At 30.4% G+C, this 24,990-nt stretch overlaps 3 protein-coding genes and 1 long non-coding RNA gene across 7 annotated transcripts; 2 read left to right on the top strand and 2 right to left on the bottom strand.

The window, feature by feature from the left end:
- Positions 1-2,376: 2,376 nt before the first annotated feature.
- LOC137812822 (protein IQ-domain 26) lies at positions 2,377-5,585 on the top strand. Of its 3 annotated transcripts, none has more exons than XM_068615043.2 (4): positions 2,517-3,020; positions 3,482-3,988; positions 4,357-4,566; positions 4,649-5,585. In XM_068615043.2, the coding sequence occupies exons 2-4, from the start codon at positions 3,593-3,595 to the stop codon at positions 5,354-5,356; spliced, it is 1,314 nt and encodes a 437-aa protein (XP_068471144.1). In that variant the 5' UTR covers positions 2,517-3,020; positions 3,482-3,592; the 3' UTR covers positions 5,357-5,585. The 3 variants fall into 3 exon arrangements, with proteins under 3 accessions (XP_068471143.1, XP_068471144.1, XP_068471145.1); XM_068615044.2 differs by having other exon boundaries at positions 2,517-3,286; XM_068615042.2 differs by having other exon boundaries at positions 2,377-3,988.
- Positions 5,586-8,126: 2,541 nt separating this feature from the next.
- LOC137812821 (putative pectinesterase 53) lies at positions 8,127-12,173 on the bottom strand. 2 transcript variants are annotated; one of them, XR_016518900.1, is made up of 5 exons: positions 11,368-11,872; positions 10,723-10,897; positions 10,428-10,634; positions 9,821-10,173; positions 8,127-8,355 (listed from the first exon to the last, which is right to left on the bottom strand). XR_016518900.1 is itself a non-coding variant. In XM_068615041.2 (5 exons), exons 1-5 carry the CDS (start codon positions 11,724-11,726, stop codon positions 8,202-8,204), a joined length of 1,131 nt encoding a protein of 376 aa, XP_068471142.1. In that variant the 5' UTR covers positions 11,727-12,173; the 3' UTR covers positions 8,127-8,201. The 2 variants fall into 2 exon arrangements, 1 of the variants encoding a protein (XP_068471142.1); XM_068615041.2 differs by having other exon boundaries at positions 9,821-10,056; positions 11,368-12,173.
- A 7,315-nt stretch (positions 12,174-19,488) lies between these two features.
- LOC137812820 (uncharacterized) lies at positions 19,489-21,073 on the top strand. The gene is made up of 2 exons (XR_011081283.2): positions 19,489-19,665; positions 19,745-21,073. It is a non-coding gene; the product is annotated as an uncharacterized LOC137812820 (long non-coding RNA).
- LOC137812819 (protein OXIDATIVE STRESS 3) lies at positions 20,129-21,316 on the bottom strand. Its single transcript, XM_068615039.2, has 2 exons — positions 20,742-21,316; positions 20,129-20,558 (listed from the first exon to the last, which is right to left on the bottom strand). The coding sequence occupies exons 1-2, from the start codon at positions 21,014-21,016 to the stop codon at positions 20,273-20,275; spliced, it is 561 nt and encodes a 186-aa protein (XP_068471140.1). The 5' UTR covers positions 21,017-21,316; the 3' UTR covers positions 20,129-20,272.
- Between the last annotated feature and the right edge of the window lie 3,674 nt (positions 21,317-24,990).

Below are 24,990 nucleotides of genomic sequence, written 5' to 3'. Positions count from 1 at the left end.
GAATATTTGATAAGTTTAATTTGCTTATTTTTTTTTCTTCCTTGTAGATAATGCAGGTCGTTTGTAGAGAACCCGATCAAAGGGTTGGGTTTCCCCAAAATCACTCTAGGCAAAGAAAGAGGCCGCGTTTCTGCTTAGCAAAGCCCAATACAAAAACGAGTTGAAACAAAGGACATTTTTTTATTAGCAAAAGACGTTAAAAAAAAACCTAGAAGGAACATGATTAGGGCAAAAAAAAGATGCAGTTAAATTTCAAATATCTAAACTCAACATAAATTTAATAAATATAAAGGAAATACATAAAAATTTAATATTAATAGTATTATTATTATTTTATTTGTTTATTATAATAAAAATATAAATCTAAAACAATAATAATAATCAATTATACAAATGTTGATTTTTTTTATTTGAAGTAATATATATATATATATATATATAATTGATTGTATTTGTATGACATAGTTAACTGGGTTGCAATTCTGAAATGTTTTTTCACATGTTGTTTTCCATTAATGTTGGCTATCATCATTTTCACTTTCCTTCTACTTGAGTCTTATAAATAAGTTATTCAATGAAAGTTGTGTATTATCATATATAAGTCCGAAGAGCCCTTACATGCAATGAAAATGTCACCAACAAAGCCTACTTTATTAGAGTTTAAACTTTTAATTTTTTTTACTACTAATGAAAACTAAATTCTAAAATAAATTTAAAAGACATGCATAAATTCTCTGAAATTATTTCATTGACACCTTAATCATTAATTCCCAACTTAACTTGAAATTAATTGGCTCACTATATTCTCCAAATACCACAATCTTTATTTTATAAGTCTTGAATTAGGTTAAACTGATATTACAGAAGATAAAACAATGTATTCTAAAAATTGTTGTGAAAGATGAGATGTATTAAATGATGAGATGACATTAATGATGCATGTCCAATCATGCAGTGGTGAGAGTGTAAGTAAGAAGGAATGAAATTTGAGAGATATTGAGTTAGAGGTGACATAATGGTAGGTGTAGTAGGTAGGAAAAAAGTGATTTGATGGAATAATATTAGGTTATTTCTAAACAAAGAAAATATGGAAATAGAGAATGTCATCAGTCTCATATATAGGATGAGTATTGTGGTGTGATGGGCATGTAATGCATGTAACCATACCAACTTTATCTAAATTGGGAAGGTGCTATGCTATCATCAACTTCAACCACTTTCTCACAAATATCTCCTTCAAAATATTCTCTCATTCTTTCAATGAATTTATAACTATATAAGGTTTCTCTTTGCTTCATCTATCACAACACAATCCTATTCATTATGGGAACATATCTAAAGTTTTAATATATCACTCTCTATGTTCAAGTGGCATTCATAGTATAGTATATAAAATATATTGCATTACATTAAAACATATATTATCCATTAAAATTAAAAGAAAAAGTGAAACTCATCTCCTTATTATACTCAATCCATTTCTATTATAAAACTAAATTACTTAATTTATCAGAATTAAAAAATGATTAATTTATATAAAAATAATAAATCTATAAAAGAAGTTATGTTTTCCCAAAATTATTATTATTATTATTAATATTTATATTTTTTCTAAATGCTTTTTACTATAACGTCTCATCTATTTTGATTAGTGATATTTTAGTTTAAAAATAATTAAAAATATATGTATTTAATTTTATAAAAAATAACAAAAATATTTTTAATTATATATAATCTACTCAATGAGAAAAAATGACACATTTTAATTTATACCGACAACAAGATGTAAATTATGAAAAATAAAACGATAAACTTCAGCTAAAAATATGTATGAATAATAGTACCATGACATAACAAGATTCGTAATTTATTCAAAATGGTATAGTCAAAGGTGCATGTGAGTAAAATTTCCGTAAACGTTCCAAATTCTGAAAATTTCATGACCACACAATGATCCTCTCTTTGAACGGTGTGGATTCTCCCCTGCTTTACCTAACTCAGATTTCAGAACTCTGTATAAAACTGAATGAAAACTTACAAAATATTTTATTAAAAAAAATTATCAATATTAAAGTTTAGGTGCATGTGGCTTGATGTAAATTTTTGACAGTCTTAATTAATTTGAAGCCACCTTTGGTATTTTAAAAGATGTATACCTGTATTATTGATACAGAGAAGTAATTATTAGTCATAAAATTTTACCAAACATTGGCTTTATCCCTGAATTACTGGAGTGAAGTTTTATATGGTCACTACATTACAAAATGGCGCAATAATCGTAAACAGGGACGTGTTCAGCGAAATTTTGTTTTCATCTGGATCGTTACAGTCAGCAAAGTACTGAAAGCCTAGTACAGCTAAGTTTGTCTTTGAAGTTTTGAATGCACAAAAGGTTTCTATAATGACTCAAGTTTTTCACCATTAATCATACTTGATTCTGGATCATCCCAGTTACTTAGTAACAAATCAAATGTGCATATTTGCTAGTTAGAGAGAGGACCCTATGATTTATAAGTTGCAAAAAAGAAGACAGTAAAAAGAAAGGAGAGTTCCAGTTAGTACACAAAATAATTGAGAGAAAAGTAAATGGAAACAATGAAAGAGATAAAAAAAAAGGAAGGGTTGCAGAGAACAGCATAGGTAGCTGTAGGGAGAGGAAAAGAACAACATTAATTGAACTAAGAGCTATGTTTTTATTGGCTCAGCTTCAACAGGTCTACATGCAGAGCAGAGAAGGAACATGCATTGTTTCTTTTTTACCAGGGAAGAATATGTTGATTCACAGCTAGTTGGGTTTGGGAGCTGAAAGGTGAAGAGAGCTGAGAAAATAGAATGAATGAGAGTGGTTCATTGATTAGCTAGGAGTTAAACTAAGGAGAATAGGAGGGTAAAACAGTTACAGAGTGCAGAGGGAGTTGATCTGTGGTACAGTTTAGGGAATGCCTTCACGAGACACGAGTGTGTCAGATGTTTTGGGACACTGAGGTATCTTTCTTTTTGAGGATACGTCGCTCCACAAGGTAGCAGGAACAGATGAAGATAGAGATTTTACTATGGGGCTGTTCTCTTCTTTGAACCTTTTCCATCTTTTTCCTCTTATTGGATCACTGCACAGTTTTTCCCTTCCCTCCACTTTTCCTTTTCCCACCTCTGAACTGCTTTTGCCTTTCCAGAATTTTATTATCCCAAGATGGTTACCTCACTCCTAATTTCACCATGCACTCCTTTTGTTTAATACTACCAACATGGTGTTTTTGTTTACTATGTTATAGTTTCCACTTTGAATGTAATGTGAACCCCAACACCTCAATTTAACTTCTTTTTTTAATTTTATATTCCAGTATTTTAATCTTTTTGGTTTTGCTCACCATGCCTCTGCATGTTTCAGAGACAAGTTTTTGTCATGTAATGCAGATTTTTTATTAAGCATTTTCTTGTATCTTGAAAAACTATGTCTATGACGGGTTCTCTTCTTTTGTAGGCTTTGTTCATTCTTCACCGTTCCCACTAGCACTAGGCTTTGTTCATTCTTCACCGTTTCCACTAGCACTATTTAAAGTCCCCCAGTAGCATTTCCCTCAGGCACCGCCCAATGGGGAGGGCCATTAGGTGGTTGAAGGGGTTGTTTGGGGTAAAGATAGATAGAGAGCGCAAAGAAAATTCAAATCATGGCACCAAATGGTGTCACTCAGACAGAGATTCAAGAGGTTTATGTCACAATCCTACCACCATTCCTCCCAATATTTCACCTGCTGAGGCTGCTTGGCTACAGTCATTTTACTCCGAAACTGAGAAGGAGCAGAACAAGCATGCCATTGCAGTTGCAGCCGCCACTGCAGCAGCTGCTGATGCGGCAGTGGCTGCGGCTCAGGCTGCCGTAGCAGTGGTTAGATTAACCAGCCATGGCAATGGTAGAGACACCATGTTTGGTGGTGGACGAGAAAGGTTGGCTGTTGTCAAGATTCAAACCGTGTTTAGAGGATACTTGGTAAGTTTGCAGCATGACAAGTTTTGACTGAAATTGAACTAGTTTGGGCAGAAATTGAACAATTCAGATGCAAATTCTACAGCCTTCATATAGCTTTCAGTAAGATTATATGCAATTCCATGTTCAGATCAGTGATACTTTGATGAAAATGCTTGAAACACTAGTTACTGAAAAAACACCAGTTAGATTATGACATGATCATTCTTTAGTTAAAACATCTTGAATTAATATCAGTTTATCAGTTGTTTACAAAATTTAAATGGTGTGCAATACAGTGCTTGAGAGAATCTCAACATATAAATAGATTCTCTTAACTAATTAATAAGTGAAATATTTTGATCTTGCATTTCTTTGATTTTTCTATCCAGGCAAGGAAGGCATTGAGAGCCTTAAAAGGATTGGTGAAGTTACAAGCACTAGTGAGAGGGTACTTGGTGCGGAAGCAAGCAGCAGCAACCCTGCACAGCATGCAGGCTCTAATTAGAGCGCAGGCCACAGTAAGATCTAAGAAATCTCGCGGAATCATGAGCACAAAGAATGAAACACACAGGTTTCAAACACAAGCACGAAGATCCATGGTATTACTATATGAAATAGATCTTAGTCATGAAGTTGCATTGTCATAGACTTAAAGTGACTTTTGTCACAATGTTTTTGCAGGAGAGATTTGATGACATAAAGAGTGAGTACATAGCTCCCATCCACAGCAGAAGGCTATCATCTTCCTTTGATGCCACAATGAATAATGCAAACAACAGTATTGATGGGAGCCCCAAAATAGTAGAAGTTGACACTGGCAGACCAAAGTCAAGGTCTCGCAGGAGCAACACATCAATGTCAGATTTTGGCGATGATCCATCATTTCAGACACTTCCTTCTCCTCTTCCATTCACTCATTTATCCATACCAAATCACAGGACTTTCCATGACTCAGAGTGGGGTTTGACGGGAGAAGAGTGCAGATTTTCTACAGCACAAAGCACTCCACGCTTCACCAACTCTTGTAGTTGTGGTTCTCTTGTTGTTGCACCTATGACACCTAGAAGTGTTTGCACAGAAAACTTCTTCTATGGGCAGTACCACAATTTTCCAAACTACATGGCCAACACTCAGTCTTTCAAGGCCAAATTGAGGTCTCATAGTGCTCCAAAGCAGCGTCCAGATCCTGGTTCAAAGAAGAAGCTTACCCTCAATGAGATGATGGAGTCCAGGAGTAGTTTAAGTGGGGCTAGAATGCAAAGATCTTGTTCACAGATTCAGGAAGCAATTAATTTTAAGAATGCTGTGATGAGTAAGCTTCAGAAATCTACAGAATTTGGTAGGGAGACAACACCAAGTTTTCCAACCAGACGAAGTGGTGATTGGTGAACCTTATGGAAGTCAACTTTCTTTTTCCTTTTCACATTGTTAGTAATAGTTATGTGGTTCTGCACCCCATGATTGACAATTTGAGAACATACAGTGGGTAGGAAACAGGTGAGTCTAAGACAAAACAGAAGGAGAACAAATAGAAGGTCCCCTTGTAATGTGTCATGAAATTATCTTCATATATTGTGATCATAATCAAGTGCTACATTAATTAGTTTTCTTCTTCACAGTTTAGTTTTCTTACAGATACTATGCTTTTGTGCTTATTTTTGTGCAGTTTGTTAGCATTTATGCAGAATATACTATGCATTTGTGCTTATTTCTGTGCAGTTTGTTAACATTTATGCAGAATAAAGCCTCGATTTAAAGGGTCTGAAAAGAAATAATGGTGTTTGAACAACATGACTTCAAGATCCATTCTAAAATTTGAAAACAGAACATTCAACTTATTTGATTCGAAAATGTTTTATTAAAAGTGTCTTGCATACTTATAAAATCAGGTCAGATCAACTCAGATTTGAAAATCTGATCTATGTATTTTTTTTTTGTCACACTCCAATTCAGCTAGCATTCTGAATTCCTGGTCTACAATGTAGATATTTTACATATTCAGAAATTATATATACAGTGGAAAATTTGTTGTAACTTGTAAGATTAGCAAAACTCACAATATTAGTATTACTATTAACATCTAACACAGTGATAGAATGAATGAATCTGATGAATTTTATTTTAAATTATAATAAATTGAACAATAAAAATAAATTAATCTATTTTAATTCATTAAAAATGTAATTACATTTAATAAGAATTCAATCTAATTTATCCATTAATAAGTTTTCATAGTGAAGATACAATCATATAATTCATCTATAAAAAATAATATTTTAAAAAATAATAAACAAAACTTGTTAAAGTTATATTTTTTAAAAAGTTTTCAAAATCTAATCATACAAAAGACAAAGTTCACATGTTTACAATTGAATTCGGATCCAGACAACAACAACTATACTGCACAAGGTTTCAAGATATATTATCAAAAAGATTTTGTTGGCATATAAAGCACCAAGACATTGATTTTTTAAAACAATTTATTATTTCAAAATTGCATGGTTGTAAAGTTTTTATGAAAAAAAAAATAATTTATTTCACCAAAAAGCAAAGACTTTATACATACCCAGAAGAAGTAATCACCTGTGAAATTTAGACTGCAGAATATGTGCAGTTATTTAATGAGTGCAGAGAATCCTTTTCGTGAGTTCAAACTATTCAATTATTCAAATAATAACTATAATTAAAAATATAATAACTCTAATTAAAAATTAATGATTGAAGAATGCATTTAGTTTATGGAGTGTGAAAGAATCTTGAATGTCAGGGAATGCAGGTTTGGGGTTATCTCTTCTCTCTGAATTCTGATTCATCACATTCAAACGTACTATACTTGGATTTTTGCTGTTATATGTCGTTTCTTCAAATCTTTTTGTAATTATTTTGAATTTTTGAACTGTAGGGTAAGCTGTGTAATTTCACTGCTTTTAACTACATTTTTCATTTTCTAAAATAATTTTTTTTAAATGACCTTATCTATATTTATTATAAATAATGTTCTTTTCTAAACATTTAAAAAGGTTTTTGGAATGATAACATTGAATTGTTTAAAATTTAACTATGTTTAAATTCATTAAAAAGACTATTTATTTTTACTGTGGAGTCCAGATAAGTTATTTATTTTCTAGCTACACTTGTTAAATGAAGTATTTAAGTACATGTTTATAATTATATGCACATGGTGCCCTGTGGGGTTTAGTTAAAAAAATGTCTAAAAGACAAAAAAAAGTACTTTTGTCTATTTTTACCTCCAAACAGGAAATATTCCTTTGACAATTTATTGTTTGGGACAAGAATAATAGGTGGGAAATCAAAGTTTACCGTTACTTCAAAATTTATCTCTTTAAAATGCAAAATTATTTTGAAAAATAATATTTTTATATTCATTTACAAGAGACACGGGTTATATTTATAAAAAGAAAAAAATTAAGAATAATTAAAGCTAAGTAGCCATAAGAAGGAAAAAGAAGATACAACCTAACTTAATAAAAGAAAATATCAAATAAGGGATTAAATCAAGCTGGATAATGTAAAAAAAAAATTAAGGTTGGTAGCTAAGATTTCAAAGTTACAGTACACCTCACCCATTAAATTGTATGTATTATAATTGTAAATAAATGATATTAAATTTGAGAATTAAATTTGTAAAGTGTTTTCTATCCAATTAATTATAGAATTATTTTGATGAGTACTTTTAATGTTAAAATATGGATATATAAAAAAAATGTAAGTGAAAATATATATTACATATAAGGCTAATTCTCCTTACACATTCTCCTTGCACAAGATAAATGGGCTATATCACATTTGAGCCCATATTAGTAGAACTTGCTCTCTCATTACAAAGGATTTAAATATCGCATTTTATGGTGCTTACAAATATTAATTTCTCTTATTAGATTATTTATTTTTTAAAGTGAAAATATTATAAGGACAAAAATATTTAAATATTTAGAAAATTACTAATCCTAATAGTTTTGTGAATATGCAACTTTTATTTCTACCAAAACTAGTTACATATTTAATCATTTAATTTTCCAAAATTAATTTTGGTCTTTCTCTAATATATTATCTAATTACAAATTGATTTAAAGAATTTGTAAACACAACTAGTAGTTGTGATTCTAAGTGAAGGAGCAAAAAATGGGAAATTGGAAATGTGAAAGGCACTATGAAAGTGTAATAATTTATATATTTATACATAAGAATTTGTAATGAGATAAATATAATTGAATCAAAAAGAAAGATTGATCCATTCAGAGCCATCAATGTAGCTAAGGGAAATAAATGGCTTAGCTTCTTCATCAGTGAGCTCCCTTGACCATGATACTCTCCCTGCGTAGCTCGCTCCTGCTCCTGTGCATTTGTACTGTCCATAGAATACAGTCCTAGTGGATCCAAACCAAACCAAACCAACCATAAAAAAAAAACATAAAATCAAATTAAAACCACACTCACATGTGCATTCCAATAGGTAGGAAAATTTGAACTAATTCTCCCTCTTTGGTGTAATACAAAAAGAGTACTTGTGGAAGCAATGAGTAGATAAAAGAAGAATAGAGCAAAATAGAATAATGACATCGATAATGAAAATTTTTTATGTGAAAAAACCTTCTCAACTTGAAAAATAAAAAAACTCACAGGACCTAGTTCAGAAAATGTCTTCACTATGTTACAATAATTGTTTCTCTAACTGTGTGAGGATAACACTCAATCTCACTTAACAAGGATGAAATACAATCTCTCTCTAATCTCTCACTATGGTGGATATCTATTTTCTCATTTACTCTGTAAGTTGCTCTTCTCACTTGTTTGTTTTTCTCTTCCTCACAAGTTCTCTTTATATAAAGAATGAGATTAAAACTTTTTCATAAAGAGATAGTGGATAATCAATACTTATCACATTTTCAAGATAGAGTTATAATTTCAAGATTTTTAGAATATCACTGGATCAATTACCAATATTTATCGGTCATAGTCTCCTAAATTAAGAAGGATTCCCAATATATACGTAGAAAATAACAAAACAACCCAACATAGAAGAAGCTGTGCGATTATACAAAGATTTAAGATTGAATCAACTGCTGTGTGGCTTATCTATGTAAGCAAATATAGTTGCGTAGTATGTGGTTTGGGGGTAGGACTCTACCTATATTTTACCTACCCTTTTTCTCATAAAAAGTGCTACTAATTTCTAGCATTTTGTGTATTGGAAGGTGCATGAGCCAACACGTAGACTTCCACCACAAACGTTAGGCCACTCCTCTTCCTGGTGGCACAATACTCTAACTAGGTATATACCCAATAACCCTCTTATTCTGTCATGAGAGAATGGACTTCTGTTATGTTACCATGGATGGAGGCTTACTTAGTGCGTTTGTTTGTGACTCAGCATAAAAGCATTGAGAATTGCTGGGGCTATTTGTGACTTTCTCAAGTGCCAACTTCTCAGCATAAAGGGAAAAACGACAAACACTCTCTGGCCCTACTATTGCAAAAGCTATTCAGAACAGAACAACAAAACATAATATTTGTAGACAACACACTGCACTTTCGTTACTGAGAGAGCTAACTTTGGTGAAATACTCTTAGCCCATGTTCGTAAATTGTAATCTAATCAACTGAACCTACACACCCATTGAAAAAAACACTTTATTTTTACTCTCTTTAGGTAATGTGCATGTTTTTATAAAGCATTAAAAAAAGTGAGTTGAAGCAAAGGATTGTACTAATTAAGTTATGCATTGAGATTTCACTGATTTACAGCATATACAACAGAAAAAGTTGAGTAGTATGTGAAATGTTAGTCTGATGAAGGTTTAAGTAATTTGGAGGAAATGTTAAAGTACTTACATTTCACGGTTAGGGTCACCCCAGTTATACCATCCTTTGGGAATGATGATGTTGTCCATGTAAGTGTAAGCAAAGACAACGCGAGAAAAGGGCCCCCAAGCCCTTCCAAGGTAAAGTGCTCCTGAGCCCGTGACCTTACAGTGAACAAACGAGAATCCCGTGTCTTGTAATAAGCTGCTCCTTCCTTGGGCTGTTAGGGCCCCTGTAACTTGTGCTATGGCATGCACGTGACATCCCTAGTAAGTGTTTCCAATGCAGTAATGTAATCTAATCAGAACACACCTTCAATATCTTACCAAACCAAACCATGCTTCTCAGGAGAATTCAGTAAGTCAATGCTGAGGGTCCCTTGTCTATCCTTTTTAATAAAAACCTTATTTTAATCTTCTTTTCATTTGAAAATAACATAAATGGAATGTATAAGACAGAGTGAGCAACAACTTAGATTCCATTTCTGGTTAATTTATTGAACAATATCATACAAAATTGTTATGTTATACTGATGCTGCTTAAATTAAATTCATATTAAGACTAGTACAAATCATAGGGTTGTTTAACAGCACAAATTCAAGATCACAGCTGTAGAATTTTGGAGAGAAAATCTAACCTCAAAAAGAGAGAGTGCGTTTCCAAAGATGAAATCAACAGAGCCTTCGATATAACAATCCTTATAGTAATGCCTACCCAGTTGATCATAGAGTGTGTCCTGTGCTCCCAAGAATTTGCAGCCTAGGAATATTGCATTGTCTGCTGAAATTCTCAATGCCACTGCTTGCTTTCCTACTGCTCCTGGTGCTGGAATTGGAGCAGTGTTCTGAAAGCCCATTCAACAACATTTTGTTCTAGAAACACAGATAGAGCAAGATTTATATTCAAGCAGAGGAATGGAGCTTGTTACTTACTTTGAATGTGATATTCTTGGCTATGAAAAAAGGTGAATTCACTGCAAAAGTTGCAGAACCATAGGTTCCTAATGGCTGGCTCTGAGCAGTGTCACCCCATTGAACAATGGTGTTATCCGCTCCAGCTCCTTGTATTGTTATGAAGGATTTCAAAGGAGGAATGTTAACTTTCTCCCTGTATAATTACAAAATTTAACGAAAAAAAGAAAGTGGCAAAGAGGGGATTTTCAGTTAAATGGGAATCAAATTTTTTTAAGCAATGAACACAGAAGAAAACTTGCAATTTGTGAAACAAAGAATAAAATAAAAAGAGGACAAGTCTGAAAGAAAGGACAGTTCATTAGGTGAAATGTCTCCTGCAGTCAAAGACCAATCCTCAGGGCATTTGATTCAAAAGGAAAAAGACACCCAAGTTACTATCACTTCCCTATGTACCAAATCACTCAAAAACAAAAACAACATATAATAATAATAATAGTAGTAATAATATTAATAACAATAATAATAATATTAAACGTGTACAGGACAAACACCAAACCCCATATCTCACATGAACAAAGACTAGAAAGAAAGAGCACATGGCAAAAAGACTTGAATGTGGTGGAATTGAATTGGAGTGAGTAGAAACATAATACAAGTACTTACGTATAAACCCCTGCATGGACCTTAATTACCACTCTCACTACATTGATGAATGGAAGGGAATCAATGGCTGCTTGAATTGAAGAAAAACCTCCTTTGCTTGGCTTCTTAGAAACGTGCAAAGTGTGAGAAGGAAAAAGCTTATTCTTGGCTGTCTTAAAGACAGAATGTTTGAGGCCGCCAACAAATCTCACCCATTTCATGAACTGTTCTTCTGAAAATTGGACTGTGGTCATATTGGTAGATAAACCATTCCCAGGCCTGGGTCTAATTCCCTTGGTATGGCACTGTGTTGCACTGGGATTGTGTAGAAGAATAATAACTACTACAAAACCATAGAAAACGGAATGAAAATTTGACATTCTGAGAGAGAATGTGAGGAAAAGAATAGTAAGGAGGGGAATGTGGTTTGGAAGTAGAAGTGCCGTGTGAATTGGCTTGTTTCACGGTTTATATACAAGTTAACAGTACTTGTTTATAGGTGGCACTGGAAAGTGAAGGTGAATCAGAGAATCAATGACAGAGAGATAGGTCACGGGTGCTTCTACTGACATCTAAAGAGAGAGAGAGAGAGAGGGTGAGATGGGCAATCCAAACCACAACACTTTTTGCCTATAAAAATGTTGTTTGATTTTTTTTAATGTTTGGCCACTTTCACTTTGTTGTAATTGTTGTTGTTTGTTTGGTGCTGCCCGTGAGCCCTTCTCTTTCTGTTTGTGTCTGATGGTGAAATTATTCTTGTTGAGATGACGGGTCCTTTCAGATTGTGATCCATATATTTTACTCTGCTAACTGTGGTGGAGCTGCATGCTTATACTACCTACCTATCCTCCTATATATAATTAAGTGCTTGTTCTTTAGTTCAAATTTTTTATTTCAATGGCTGAGGTTGGTTCCAATTCCAAACACCAAGTAGTTGGTGAATCAGAGAAGCACCATGGGAATAAATGGTAAAAAATAAAGTCACAAAGCAATGCTGTGGCCTTAAGTTATAACTTGAATGAGGTGAAAGAACTCACTATAGGCCATAAATAGCCACTGCTTGTTTGTGCTTTGGAGGACTATCAAATTTTGTTGTAAAGAAGTGCTAGTTTTCTTTTTGGAAGATTCTCAGTTTACAGTTATTTTTATAATCCCACTGTCACCAGTGGCTTTTATATTTGCTTCTTTAATGTGAAAAAGTTAAGCATATAACAACTTATATAAGTTTCTCGGACACGCATCTAAAATATATTGTTCATGTCGGACACATGTATCCGACACAGAAATTTGTACAACATTTGTAGAACACATATGGATGAAGTGTCTAATTTAAAAACAAATTGTTGAATTTCTAACAATTTTAACATCATTCTAATACAATTTGAAAAATGAAAAATATATTAGTTTTCTAAAAACTTAAATTTATTGTATAAAATTTTATTATGATATAAAAATAAAAATAAATATTTTAAATTAGTCATAAGAAAAATCTTTCTACTACTACTAAAAAAAATTAAAATTGAAATATCTTTTGCACATAAATTTTTATTGTTAATTTATATAATTTATAATTATATAATACATGATGTTAGAATATTTTAAAAATTATAGGTATTTTTATGTTGGTATTATATCATATCAATGTTTGTAATACATAGATAGATAGATGAATTGATCCAACTTTTTACATGGGAAAAGTGATGAAAGGGTTAATTGTGGATTGAAGGCCCCACTAAGTAGTAAGAGACAACTAATGTGATGCATGAGTTGAATAATGGTGAATTACTCTTTATCTGTAGCAGTAGCAGACTCTCAAACATCATTTTGTCTTCTCTACAAATCCTTTTCACACTCACAACTGGGTTTTCACTTCTAAAATCCGGATCAAACTAGAACAACCATACAAATTTCATACTAAAATTTAACTACTTGGCCTGTTTGGGAATCCTTATCTTCTGTAAAATTTCTTTTCACGTAATGTGTCAAAAAAAATCCATTATGAAATGTTGAAAATATATTTGTACAAAAGTAACTACTTTGACTAGTATAAAAACTTGTTCTTCATATATATAGAACAATTTTAAGAGAAGGTGCAACGTTAGTGGACATAAAAATTAAGTAATTTCTAAATCGGTTATGATTATAACTAATATAAAAATGTGTATTTTAAAATTATACTAAAATAAATAACATTTGCATTGAATATGATGTAATTTTGTATTTATATTATATATATTTTTTATTATAATTTTAGATAAGTCGAGCCTAATTGTATTTTAAAATAAAAATAAAAGTCGTGTTTTTAAAAATATTACTATTATTTTTTATTTTTTATTTAGAGAAATTGAATGTTATATCATACTTAAAAAAATTAAAAAATATGAGTCATGAGAGACACATTTCAAAATAAGAAGTTGTGCTTTCAAAATATTTTATAATTTTTTAGATTTAAGAAAATAAAAAAGAGATGTCGTACATTAAAAATATGACTATTTAAAAATAAAATAAAATAAACAAAATTTGTGTATATAGCATATGACCGCTTAAAAAAAAAGTCATGTTTTTAGAACAAAAGAAATCCATCAATTTTTTTATTTTGAAGTTATATTTTCCTAACACGATTTTTCTATCTACTAGTTAGATAAAATTTTAAGAATATGTCCATTTCAATAAATTCAGAAGAAGAAAAAAACTTCATTGTAGTGTTAAAACCTATCTGATAACAAAGCAATCCACTCGTAATAAACAATTAATATCAAGTTCACATGTAGAAATAGAATGTAACAGCTATAATTTGATGAAATCAAAACTAAGAAAAAACTTTTTCACAACCGTTGGAGATCCCACGTTAACTAGAAATTAGAGTCTTTCATTGTATATAAGTGAGTGCAAATCTCAATCTCATGAACTGGTTTTATAGAGTTGAGTTAGGCTTAAAATCCACTTTATAACAACAACCTAAGTAAGCAGAACCAATGCAATGTTACAAACATGAACACACAGATATTAGAAGTTGAAGCTACATGGTACAAATTTAGCACAATGCCAAGTTTTTGTTCCAAACCCCAACGACCACAATCTCCATAATCACAAATTGTAGCAGAAGACGCAGAAATAATAGAATGATGATGGCAACGGACAGAAAGAGTGGCATGAGCCACGAGAGATGCATTTGTGTCTGCTTATTGCAAGATAAGTAACATGGCCTATAGTTTAGTTTCATGTGTTACAATATTACAAAGTTACCATTTACTATTACATTTGTTGATAAAAAAAACTACTACATTGATTGTAAACACATTAGTTGGACACTTATGAAGAGAAGATAAACAAAGTTTAGAAGGCAACATTAATTGAATTCGAGGATAACAGCAGAAACTCATTTATCCACAATTCAATCCAAATAAATCAAAAATCTGATTAGTCTCAATATCAATGACACTCTATAATTCATAATTATATTCAAAATCATTTCTCTTATGTGTCTCAATTAAAAAATAGTTAAAACTTCTAGAAACTTAATAAAACATCATCAAAACAATAAAAACACAAATCAAAATATAAACTAATCGAGAGGAATATCATTTCTAAACTAAAAAAATCAATAAACTTCGTGAGTAAAAGAAATAAAAATAAAAATATTTTAGAACAAAAAAGAATTTATTTCAAAAGAATTTCTATCAATTAGAGATATTCCATACCTTATCTTATAGCTGGTAGGATTTATTCGTAAAAAATATTAAAAAACGAATAGAAAGAGAAGGTAAAGAAGCAAGCCAGAGAAAAAAAGAAATGTATTATAAATTATTTATATTAAATTATCTTCTGAACACTTAAATAATGAGTTAAATATTTTTGTTCTTTTAAATGAAATTGATTTTTGTTTTCAGTAAATATTTTAGATCTTCTAATATTTGTAATAAATAAATTATTTAAATAAATTCTTGTTAGTTATTTTACATCACATACAAATTTTTAAGGTGAACTACACATTAAAATATTTCATATTAATTCATTCATAAATATTATAATATAATTTACGTTAACCGATAATGATTAATTATAAAAATTTATATATATAAATAAAAGTTTAAAATTTGAATTAGGAAAAAAATCAATTTCATATTATAAAAACATATTTAATCACCCTTTAAATAATATCTAGATTTTTTTTAAGAAATGTTTTCACACTATCCATTTGTGTGTGAAATGTGATTGTTTTATAAGATGATATGTGTGGGAGAAAACAAACACTACATTAAGGGCCTTGCTAAGATAGGATTGGTAAAATAGTTAGAAATATTATTTTTTTTGTATAAAAGTTATATTAGAGCATATTAAAAAAAAAGCCCATAATTACGCATTACAACAAAAAAAAATCTCTTTTTATTCTATAACAAGTAACTTAAGGGAGTTGTTAGGTTTTGCCACTAATTGAAGTTTACTCAAATGTGTTGGTATTAAAAAAAAATTGAATGTGGGTTATTCTAAATTGTGGTGACACCTGTGAAGTTGTGTGGTTATTTGTGTGTGTTTGTTTCCTCCTTCCATTTATTCTTTTAGGTTATCCTTTTGTCTCTAACTCCAATATCTTTTAGACGTGAAGCAACCTTGCGATTGGATTGGCAAATGAATATGATGGAAGAAAAAACAAGTTTGGTTTTTCTAAGTGGAATTCAGACCCACTACTCCAATATAATCTCAAAAAAAAAAAAATGTCCACACGTTCATTTGGATAATTGAAGGCAACACATAAGCATAGATGTTTGACTACAATCAAACACGAATATATGAATATGAGATTATAAAAAGCAATCTCACTTTATTAATACGTACCTTAGACGCTGGGTTCTAAGATTAATGGACGGTTCTATTTATACCATTTTTTCAATTAAAACTATATGTATGTTTATCCCATTGTATGATTGAATTTAAACTATATTTTTACTACAATTATCTCTTAGGTTTATCAGACGTGGTGTTTTATTCACTTTTATGAATGGAGTATAACAAAGAAAGTTTACAATTTTTTATTAAATATAATAATTAGTTTCACATTATATAAAAAAAAATATATTGAATAATATATAATTGTTAAGACTGGTGTTCAAAACAATTAAATTTTTTTTCTCTTCTTGATCGGTCTCTTCGTGGTTATATGAGTTTTCGATTATTGGATCAACTGACTATGATTATTTGTTATGTGGGTTTGAGTTTGTTATCAGCTACTGGATTTGGGTTATTATTCGACTGTTGAATCTTGGTCAATTCTCTTCAGGCTCACTCTTGGTTGGGTGTGTGTACCTGTAAAATGTTTTGATGATAAAGTCAGAATCAGTTTGCTTAATTATCAGATAAAAAAATACTTTGTTCACCACATATCACCTATATATAGTGTTTGTTATTGGATTTTAACTTGTTTGGGCTTTTACTTTTCACATCTTACAATTACTAAATATATTTTTAATATTTTAAATCTATTTATTAGGTTTTGATGATATCATCTTATTTTATTATTTATTTATATTATTTTAATTTTACTTGTCTTTTATTATGCTCTAGCACCTTTCGGTCTGTCAGTATAAGGCTCATACTTGATGTTTAATTTTCACTAACACCATTTGAATTTTTTTTAGTTGATATTAGTTATTACTCCCTATTTATTGATTATATAACATACATTTTACGTCATATTTTTACTCAAAATGTTTAGACGCATCGGAAGTCATTATTAAGTAATTATATGTATTAATTTTCTTAAAATTATGGTAACTAAAAATTAACATTTTAAAGGAAAAAATATGTTTTTATAAAGACTAAATATATTTAAATTTGGGTGTGTGTATATACATATATATATAATTTTTATTTAAATTTATATATAGAGCTTAAAAATTAAATATATTAAATTAATTTATTATTTCATAAAAAGTGACTAAAATATATAACTATATTTTTAATATAATCAAACTATAAATTTTTATTCAAAATATGAATACTAATTAATCAAGAAATACAAAAAAAATGTCTTTTTAAAAATTAATTAAGAACAAAATGAAATTTTGGTTTTGTTTTTAAGGATATGTACAGGTTTAAATAATCCATAAATTGAATCAATTTACATTAGATTTTTTTGAGTGATTGAATCAAATTAAACCTAACTATATTCGATGTTTTAATTTTTTAATCAACTTAGCAGATTAATTCGTAGATGTAACATTCACTTTTATTAAAATAATTGTTATTTATGTTGTGTATTTAAATAATAAATATCCGTGCTAAAAGTGCTATGTTATTTTCCTATTGCACTTATAAATTCATCTTTATCACCATCAATATCCTTACCAACACCATTATTACAACTCTCTAGCCCTTAATCGTAGCCTTTAACTAGGTGAAGATGATGAAGTGACCATACTGTGCATAATATCTCTCACAACCACAAGTTCAGTTTTGTACTCAATTTTAGTTGTGAGCCACCTAACCAACTAACAACTTAAACATGGTACAATACTTATTTTGGCTTCACTTACAAGTTCAGGTGGCTAACTCAATTCCACACAATACCTATTAATTTTTTTCTCTCTTTCTTTTCATTTTGTTAGTATAAATTAATATGATGCTTTTTATTTTTTATATTAATTGAGTTAATTCATAAGTTAGTTCATTTAACCATTTTTTTATGGTTTAATTAAGTTTCAAGTTCTTTATAAGTTTGGTATCCTCAATTTAGTACTTATTAAATTTGGTTGGTTTATTGATACTAAAAGTTCTATATTTTTCAATTGAGTTACATTCGTCTAATTTTTCTATTAAGTAAAGGAAAACAAAATGAAAACCTAAATACGGTGTTGCAAGACTACAGAACTCTAATTTCACATTTGTTTCGTAGTTTTTCAATATCGTATTTTTCTTTTCCTTTTTTGTTTTCATGTACCTTCATCATCATGTTTTCGTTTTCACTTGCTTTTTAATTTTATTCAGAAAAGTTATTCATTGTCATTTTGAACCAAAACAATGGTAGTCATTTGGTAATGGATGTCCTACAAATATACCTCGTTGTTTGATCTCTTTCACTACCTTCATGCCCAACTACAACTTCAAGTTTGTTTTGCACTCTTCCAACACCATATTTAGGTTTTCATTTTGATTTCATTTATCTTAATCCATTAATAAAAGTCACATCTTATATTAATCACACAATTATCATTTAATATTAATACAAAATTAGATCCAAAAATAACTAAACAAGGTGGTGAAAAAAACATAACAATCATAATTAACATGGAATTAAACAACTAGAACTCAATTGAAAAATTCTATTTAGTACTTTCTAAATTGATAAAACTTAATAAGAATTCAAATAAAAATACATAAATTTATTAGAAACTTAAAACTTAATTAAGTTTATTTATTTATCATAAGAGTAAGTTGAATTACACACTAATTCACTTTTTTTTAACAACCCATAACATGAAAAGATTCTTCCACTATGTCTCAAAACCATCTTCATCTATGGGAAGATACACTCTTTTGACAAAGAAAATAAACAAAGAAAGAGAGAAATCCACTGATTAGGTAATGTGATAGAAAAAGGTTGAGAGAAAAAAAAAAGTGAAAATGGGATGAAGTGAAAGTGAATATACAATTATAATTCCCGTTATTTTTTTTATCGGTAAAGAATAAATAAAATAAAATGAGACATTTTAGGGATGTCGTAAGTATCTAAACCCTTATACAGAAATGGTCATGGTCAACATGCTCAACACCTAACCTATATACAATTTTCAGGTTCGACAAACCACCCAACCAATCCTCAAAATGAAAAGAAATGGTAGGCCACATCAAAAGAAAACATCAACTACCCTATAAGGGTCCTTATAACTAATCTTTAAACAAAAGAGGATAAAACACAATACAACCAAAACATCCCTTAATACCACCAAAAGCTCACAAACACATACAAATCAAAAACCCTCACCCAGAAACAAGTTCCACAAAAACCCACTCACACTTGAATCCGTTTTCTTCTAAGTCTAAAAAATCTTACCTTCTTGCTTCAAACCTTAGCAGTTATCTACCACGAGAACCTGAAAAAAAACCAACTTGGACATATAAAAATTAAACATTCTGTACAACATCATTTTTTCAAATACTTCATACAACACATGGATCCAACCACCAATCTGGCAAGACCAAGATTTTCTTTGAGCCAAAAGTGAAGACCTTCAAACTATGGCGGACAAAACCTGTCATGATTACCACCTTCAATTGATCTATCGTCCATGACCATAAACTATGGCTACACAAAGCTGTAAGGTAAAACCTGTGAACAACCACAAATTGAATTGTCTCTTTCCTATGTTTGTAACCATGATCGACCTATATGTGATTGCAGAAGATTAATAGAGACATGAAAGTGGTAGATTTTGTGAGTTATTAAGGAGGATAACAAGGATTTTGAGTATATGTTGAGCTGCAGGTTATTTAGCTTGGCTGGTATAGTAAGTTCCCGTACTAATGTTACGTTCTTGCTTCAGTTTTACAATGATATATATTTGAAAGTGATAAGTACAGACAACTCATAACAAACCTAGTTATTATGTGTAAACTCAAATCCTCTTTTTATATCATGAACTGATTTTATCCTGGTCTCAGTCTAATAATTTCCACATGCTTCATGTATATTCCACAGCCTGTCTCTCACCAACAACGATTACCTAAAAGTTCTTGCATACATGTGCTAATTGGTAATCATGTAATGAAACTATGATAGTAATAATTTCAAACAAAGTATCACTAATGATACTAATGAATCATATGTATATTAATGAATTAACAATATCATGTCAAAAAAGAAGCTGAAGGTGAGGGCTACAAAATTTTCCCCATTTTTTGTGCATGAAATAATAACCAAGGTTGGATTTCAAAAGTTCTTCTGTACAGCAAAGGAATTTCTGGACCCTCCAAGGAAACTCCGTCTCTTAGTTAGCACAGATACAAGAGTTCCTCCTCTTGAAGCTTTCTTTGAAATTGTAGCCTTTGGAGTGAAGGATATTCTGGGGGTATCCAAGCCTCCCCCGAAGCTGTTGCATGATTTCATTTTCTTCCTGTAAGGTCTCTCTTTCTTCACAAGATCTTCTAAGCTCTCCACGCTAGCTAGAGAACTGAAAGACTGGGCCTTCCCTTCATAGAACATAGACAAGCCTCTCCTGCACATTTCATACATAATAAACTATTAACTCACCTACTTACACCAATTCATGGGTGTTTGCTGGTTTGTTCGGTTTGGTGTTTGTGTGTGTTGTTTGGTTCAGAAGAGACCGAAAGGTATAGTGTTGCATAAAAGTTGAAAAAGAAAGAGGCATGCATCACGCAGGAAATGAATTTCTTACTTTAAGGGAAGTTGGTTCATTAGCTCTGATAGCTCAAACAAAGGGCCGTTTGAATGAGATGATGAAGATGAGGTTGACAAATAAGATGTTGAAGAGGATGATGCATCTTCAGCCAATTCTGATGATGAAAATGAACACACAGAGTTCACTGAATCTCCTGAGATTGATCCAATGGAGATTGAATCGCTCATATCATCATTGAGATCTTCCTTGACAACCCAATTGTTATTTGCAGCGCCAAGCTTATTACCATCCATGATTCCCTTGACGTTCATTTCTCCAAAAGATTTGGTATGTGGTTGAAGAAGAGATGAAGAAAAGCAGAAGAAATTAAGATGAAGATGTGTTGTGTTTGTGCTTTATGAAGTGGAATAGGCCTTCATTATCTGTACATAATGAGACAGATTTGATAGCATATAATATAATCCGATTGAGGTAGTTGAATTTAACAGATAAAATATATGTATATTTGGGTAATGGGTGGTGTTATTTATAGGATTGGCAATGAAGAAATGGATATAGCATTATTGTTGTTTATTTTTGATGGGTTATAATGGGTTATAACACTTTATCCTAAATTTTGTCATTGTCAAATCACGTTATATCGTGCAAACTTAATACCCTTTAGTTTGTTTCTTCTTCTTCTTCTTCTTCTCTTACTTGTAGAGGATAAGGATTAAAATTGAAGACATCCATATCCTGAGTTGAGTCACCCATTGTTTAGTTTTTGGCATGTGAAACTGTGGTCCCTCATCTCTCCAACTTTGCTTCTTAAAGCCATGACAGATGGGTATATTCCCACCTTTTAATGCATCGTTTATCACACCATATATATCAAATTTAATTTTGTGACATTTTTAGTAAATGCTAGTGCTATGGCCATGGGGAGAGAGAAAGAAAAGGATGACCAAGTTAAGGTCAAGTGTGGCTGTAATGCTCACTTACCCCTTTTCCTCATTTTGCTTCCAAATTGTGGTTAGGAATAGGAACAACTCATGGGCACCCCAATTCCAATATATTCTCCTCTTTTATTATCAAAACATAAACATTTTTTTTTCATTTTCACCTATTTTTAAAAATTCATATCTTTACTTAATTCTTTATTAAGTTATCTTCTCACAAATTTAGTCAGTATGTTTACAACATTAATTAATGAACTAATGATATAGTAATAAGTAAACTTTAAAACTTAACTCAATTTCATTAATTCGGATTTTCAACACTGATACTCATGCATTGAAGCGTAATAGGTGGTTTGATAACGATCTCATAGCGGATGGCTTGATAAATCCAACAAACTCTCGTTAGGATAAACTCTAAAATAACTAAGATATCATGTTAAAAAACAGACTTTAAGTTTAACTCAATCTCGTCAAATCAGGCTTATAAGGTGAAGCTTACACCCACTTATATATTATGAAATGTTCTAACCTTTAATCAATGTGAAGTATGTTCTAATTTATAGTCATATGCAATAAAATAGACAATTTTGTATGATTTTCTAAAGTGACATGATGTACTCATCAGTTTCTAGATAGAAAAATTCATAATTATTTTTTAAAATGAATTTATTATATATTTTTTTATCTTTGATGAAATATTATGAAAAAAGAACGATGAGGTGGAATAAGAAAATATATAGAGGTAAGATATAGAAATAAAAATAAATAAAAATTTGTGAAAGACGATAAACACAAAGAGTTGATATTAATTGGTCATGCACTCACCTAACATTTGATCTGGCTTAACCTTCCTCTCCATTTCTACATGATCAAAAGCATACACATTCCTTTTCATTTTTAGTCTCAAACAACACTCATTTGAATTGAGGAATTCTTTGGTTTATTTTATTTGTGTATATATTTTTGGTAGCTAAGTCACATGGTGCTACTTACTTCACCTCCAAATTTAATTTTACTCCATCTTCTTAACCAACCAAAGTATTGAATCCCCACGTGTGGCTTGGACTATAGTGCCACGTTGCAATTGGTTCAACGTTGTATTCTTTTTATGTTATCTTTTGTTATTAATATTATATTATATTATAGAAACAAGTGAATGTATTTTTTTGTGGGTTTTTCTTAAAAATTGTGATTTAAAGAGAATATGATTAAAAGTAGGATGAGGTGGAATAGTTATAGTAGGTGAGAGAGTATAATAAGAAAGGATAAGAAGGTTGAGTTGTGAAGAATGGGAATGAAATGAGCACCACATGATTTTATTGTAATGTATTGACGGTGACAAGGGCAGGTAGGGCTCACCATATCTTGTTTATTTAGGGAGAAAATAATATGATGTTTCTTCACAATCTTATCTGTGCCCACCACTCATTCATTACATTATCACCATTTTAATCCACTGCTTTCATCTCCATCTAACCAATCATCAACCTTCATTATTCTTCCTTCATCACCCCTCTCACACATTAACATTCGCCTCATGGATTCTTATTCCACTGATCGCAAAAGAAAAATAAACCATGTAACTTGATTAACGGTCAAATTTGACCCACTTACATCTATTGGGTCCGACCCATTAGATCGTCAAACCCGATCCACACGATCGGGTTCCGACCCGATTGTGATCAAACGGTACAATACTACTAATAAACATAAAAAAATAATTTTTTTTATTTCATTTATTGTTTCTAAAAATGTTATAGCTGTCTTGTTTTTGTAGGCAGAAATATATTTAGTTTCCAAGATGTGATGCACGACTCTTCCAAGGCAAGAAAAACATGATTTTTACATTTTTTTTTGTTCAAATAAGTTTCTCGTGCTCTATGTGATATTCTTTTGACTAATTTAAATCAAATTTATTAAGGTATGGCTCCACAAATTTTTGTCTAAAAATTGTATAGAAAATTTGGTTGAAACAACATGTGTTTGGTGAGTTCTTTCAATTGTGAAATTTTGTTATTATATTTGTTTAATATAAGAATGTTAAAATTTCATTACAAGAAAATTAAATAAAAATTAATTTTAAATATTAAAATAATTAGTTATTATTGATGTGTAAAATAGTTTTAATTATTAATAAAAATTTATAAAATAGTTTCTAAATTAATATCTAACCATTAGTTACCACGTTTTTAACTACTTACTACCTTACATTTTAAATTAGTCTTTATTATCATTCAAAAATTAATTTAGAATATAAAACATTAGTATCTAATACCTTAATGACTAATTTAGATATCAATTTAAAAATTATTTTATAATTTTTTATTAATAATATAAATCACATAAATGTTATATGAAAGGTACAAATCGATCAGTTTATTTTTTTTTTCATGTTATTTATGTTTCAGTTTTATAATAACGTAATATTTCCAGCGAGAAAGTATATCAATTAAATTCTAAAAAAATATTTACAATGAGTACAAGAATTGTATTCTTAAGTCAACTTCGTAAAATCAATTTATAAAATAAGATTTACACACACTTATATATTACGAAATGTTTTAATTTTTAGTCGATGTTGATTTCCAACCAACCTCTTCACGTCGAGATTGTAACCTAATAGTTGGTGTTCTGATAAGTATAACAAACTCTCGCTAAAATATAGTTTGATGAATGGTTTTGATACCATATAAGATTATACTTTAAGTCTACCTCAACTTCATCAAATCAATTTATAAGATTAGATTTTCATTTATTTATATATTATAAAATTTCTTAATTTATATGGATTAAGAATGAACGTGCAAGATGAATAACAAAAGAGGAAGAGGAAGGAAGTAATGGTGCTGCCCTAGCAATCTCATTGATCAACGTTAACGTCTCGTTGGAGCAACAAGTCAACCACGTCGGTGGAAACCTTGCCGGCAACAATTGCAGCGCCCTTTTGTATTTTTTCAACTTTGTTACTTTTTTTATTAATGCGCTTAATGAAGAACTACAAATAATTTATTTTTTTAAAAAAATCATTTTAATTTGTTGTCTTATTTATTTATTTAGAAATTGGATAAATTTGTCTAAATCTTATTTAATATGATGAAAAAAAATTACATTATATTTATCTGATGTCCTTGTAATTGGACAGGATTTTTTGTATGATAAAAATTGAACAGGAATTTGTAGTACATGTATTATGCTTATAATGTGCGGGTAGAATATGCTTAACAGTTACATAAAAAACGCTTTATGCAAGTTTTCTCTATCTCTTATCTTGTAGCTGTAGTGCCGAAACGCACGACATGAAAAGTGAGGAACGAAAAGAACAAAAATGATGAAAATAGGTCAAATTC

Source organism: Phaseolus vulgaris, chromosome 2 (assembly GCF_051622355.1).
Source record: "Phaseolus vulgaris cultivar YP4 chromosome 2, ASM5162235v1, whole genome shotgun sequence".
NCBI classification, from domain to species: domain Eukaryota; kingdom Viridiplantae; phylum Streptophyta; class Magnoliopsida; order Fabales; family Fabaceae; genus Phaseolus; species Phaseolus vulgaris.
The sequence above is the reverse complement of the archived record's forward strand: the minus strand, read 5'-3'. Positions and strand labels throughout refer to the sequence as shown.

What these genes read in the sequence shown, in the direction of transcription:
- LOC137812822 (XM_068615042.2), top strand. Translation starts at nt 3,593, where the DNA reads ATGGGGAGGGCCATTAGGTGGTTGAAGGGGTTGTTTGGGGTAAAGATA. An exon ending in CCGTGTTTAGAGGATACTTG is followed by an intron (nt 3,989 to 4,356) that starts GTAAGTTTGCAG and finishes TTTTCTATCCAG; the next exon opens with GCAAGGAAGGCATTGAGAGC. An exon ending in CACAAGCACGAAGATCCATG is followed by an intron (nt 4,567 to 4,648) that starts GTATTACTATAT and finishes ATGTTTTTGCAG; the next exon opens with GAGAGATTTGATGACATAAA.
- LOC137812821 (XM_068615041.2), bottom strand. Translation starts at nt 11,726, where the DNA reads ATGTCAAATTTTCATTCCGTTTTCTATGGTTTTGTAGTAGTTATTATT. An exon ending in GTCCATGCAGGGGTTTATAC is followed by an intron (nt 10,898 to 11,367) that starts GTAAGTACTTGT and finishes GTAATTATACAG; the next exon opens with GGAGAAAGTTAACATTCCTC. An exon ending in GGTGACCCTAACCGTGAAAT is followed by an intron (nt 8,356 to 9,820) that starts GTAAGTACTTTA and finishes TGGATCCACTAG; the next exon opens with GACTGTATTCTATGGACAGT.
- LOC137812819 (XM_068615039.2), bottom strand. Translation starts at nt 21,016, where the DNA reads ATGAACGTCAAGGGAATCATGGATGGTAATAAGCTTGGCGCTGCAAAT. An exon ending in ATGAACCAACTTCCCTTAAA is followed by an intron (nt 20,559 to 20,741) that starts GTAAGAAATTCA and finishes TGAAATGTGCAG; the next exon opens with GAGAGGCTTGTCTATGTTCT.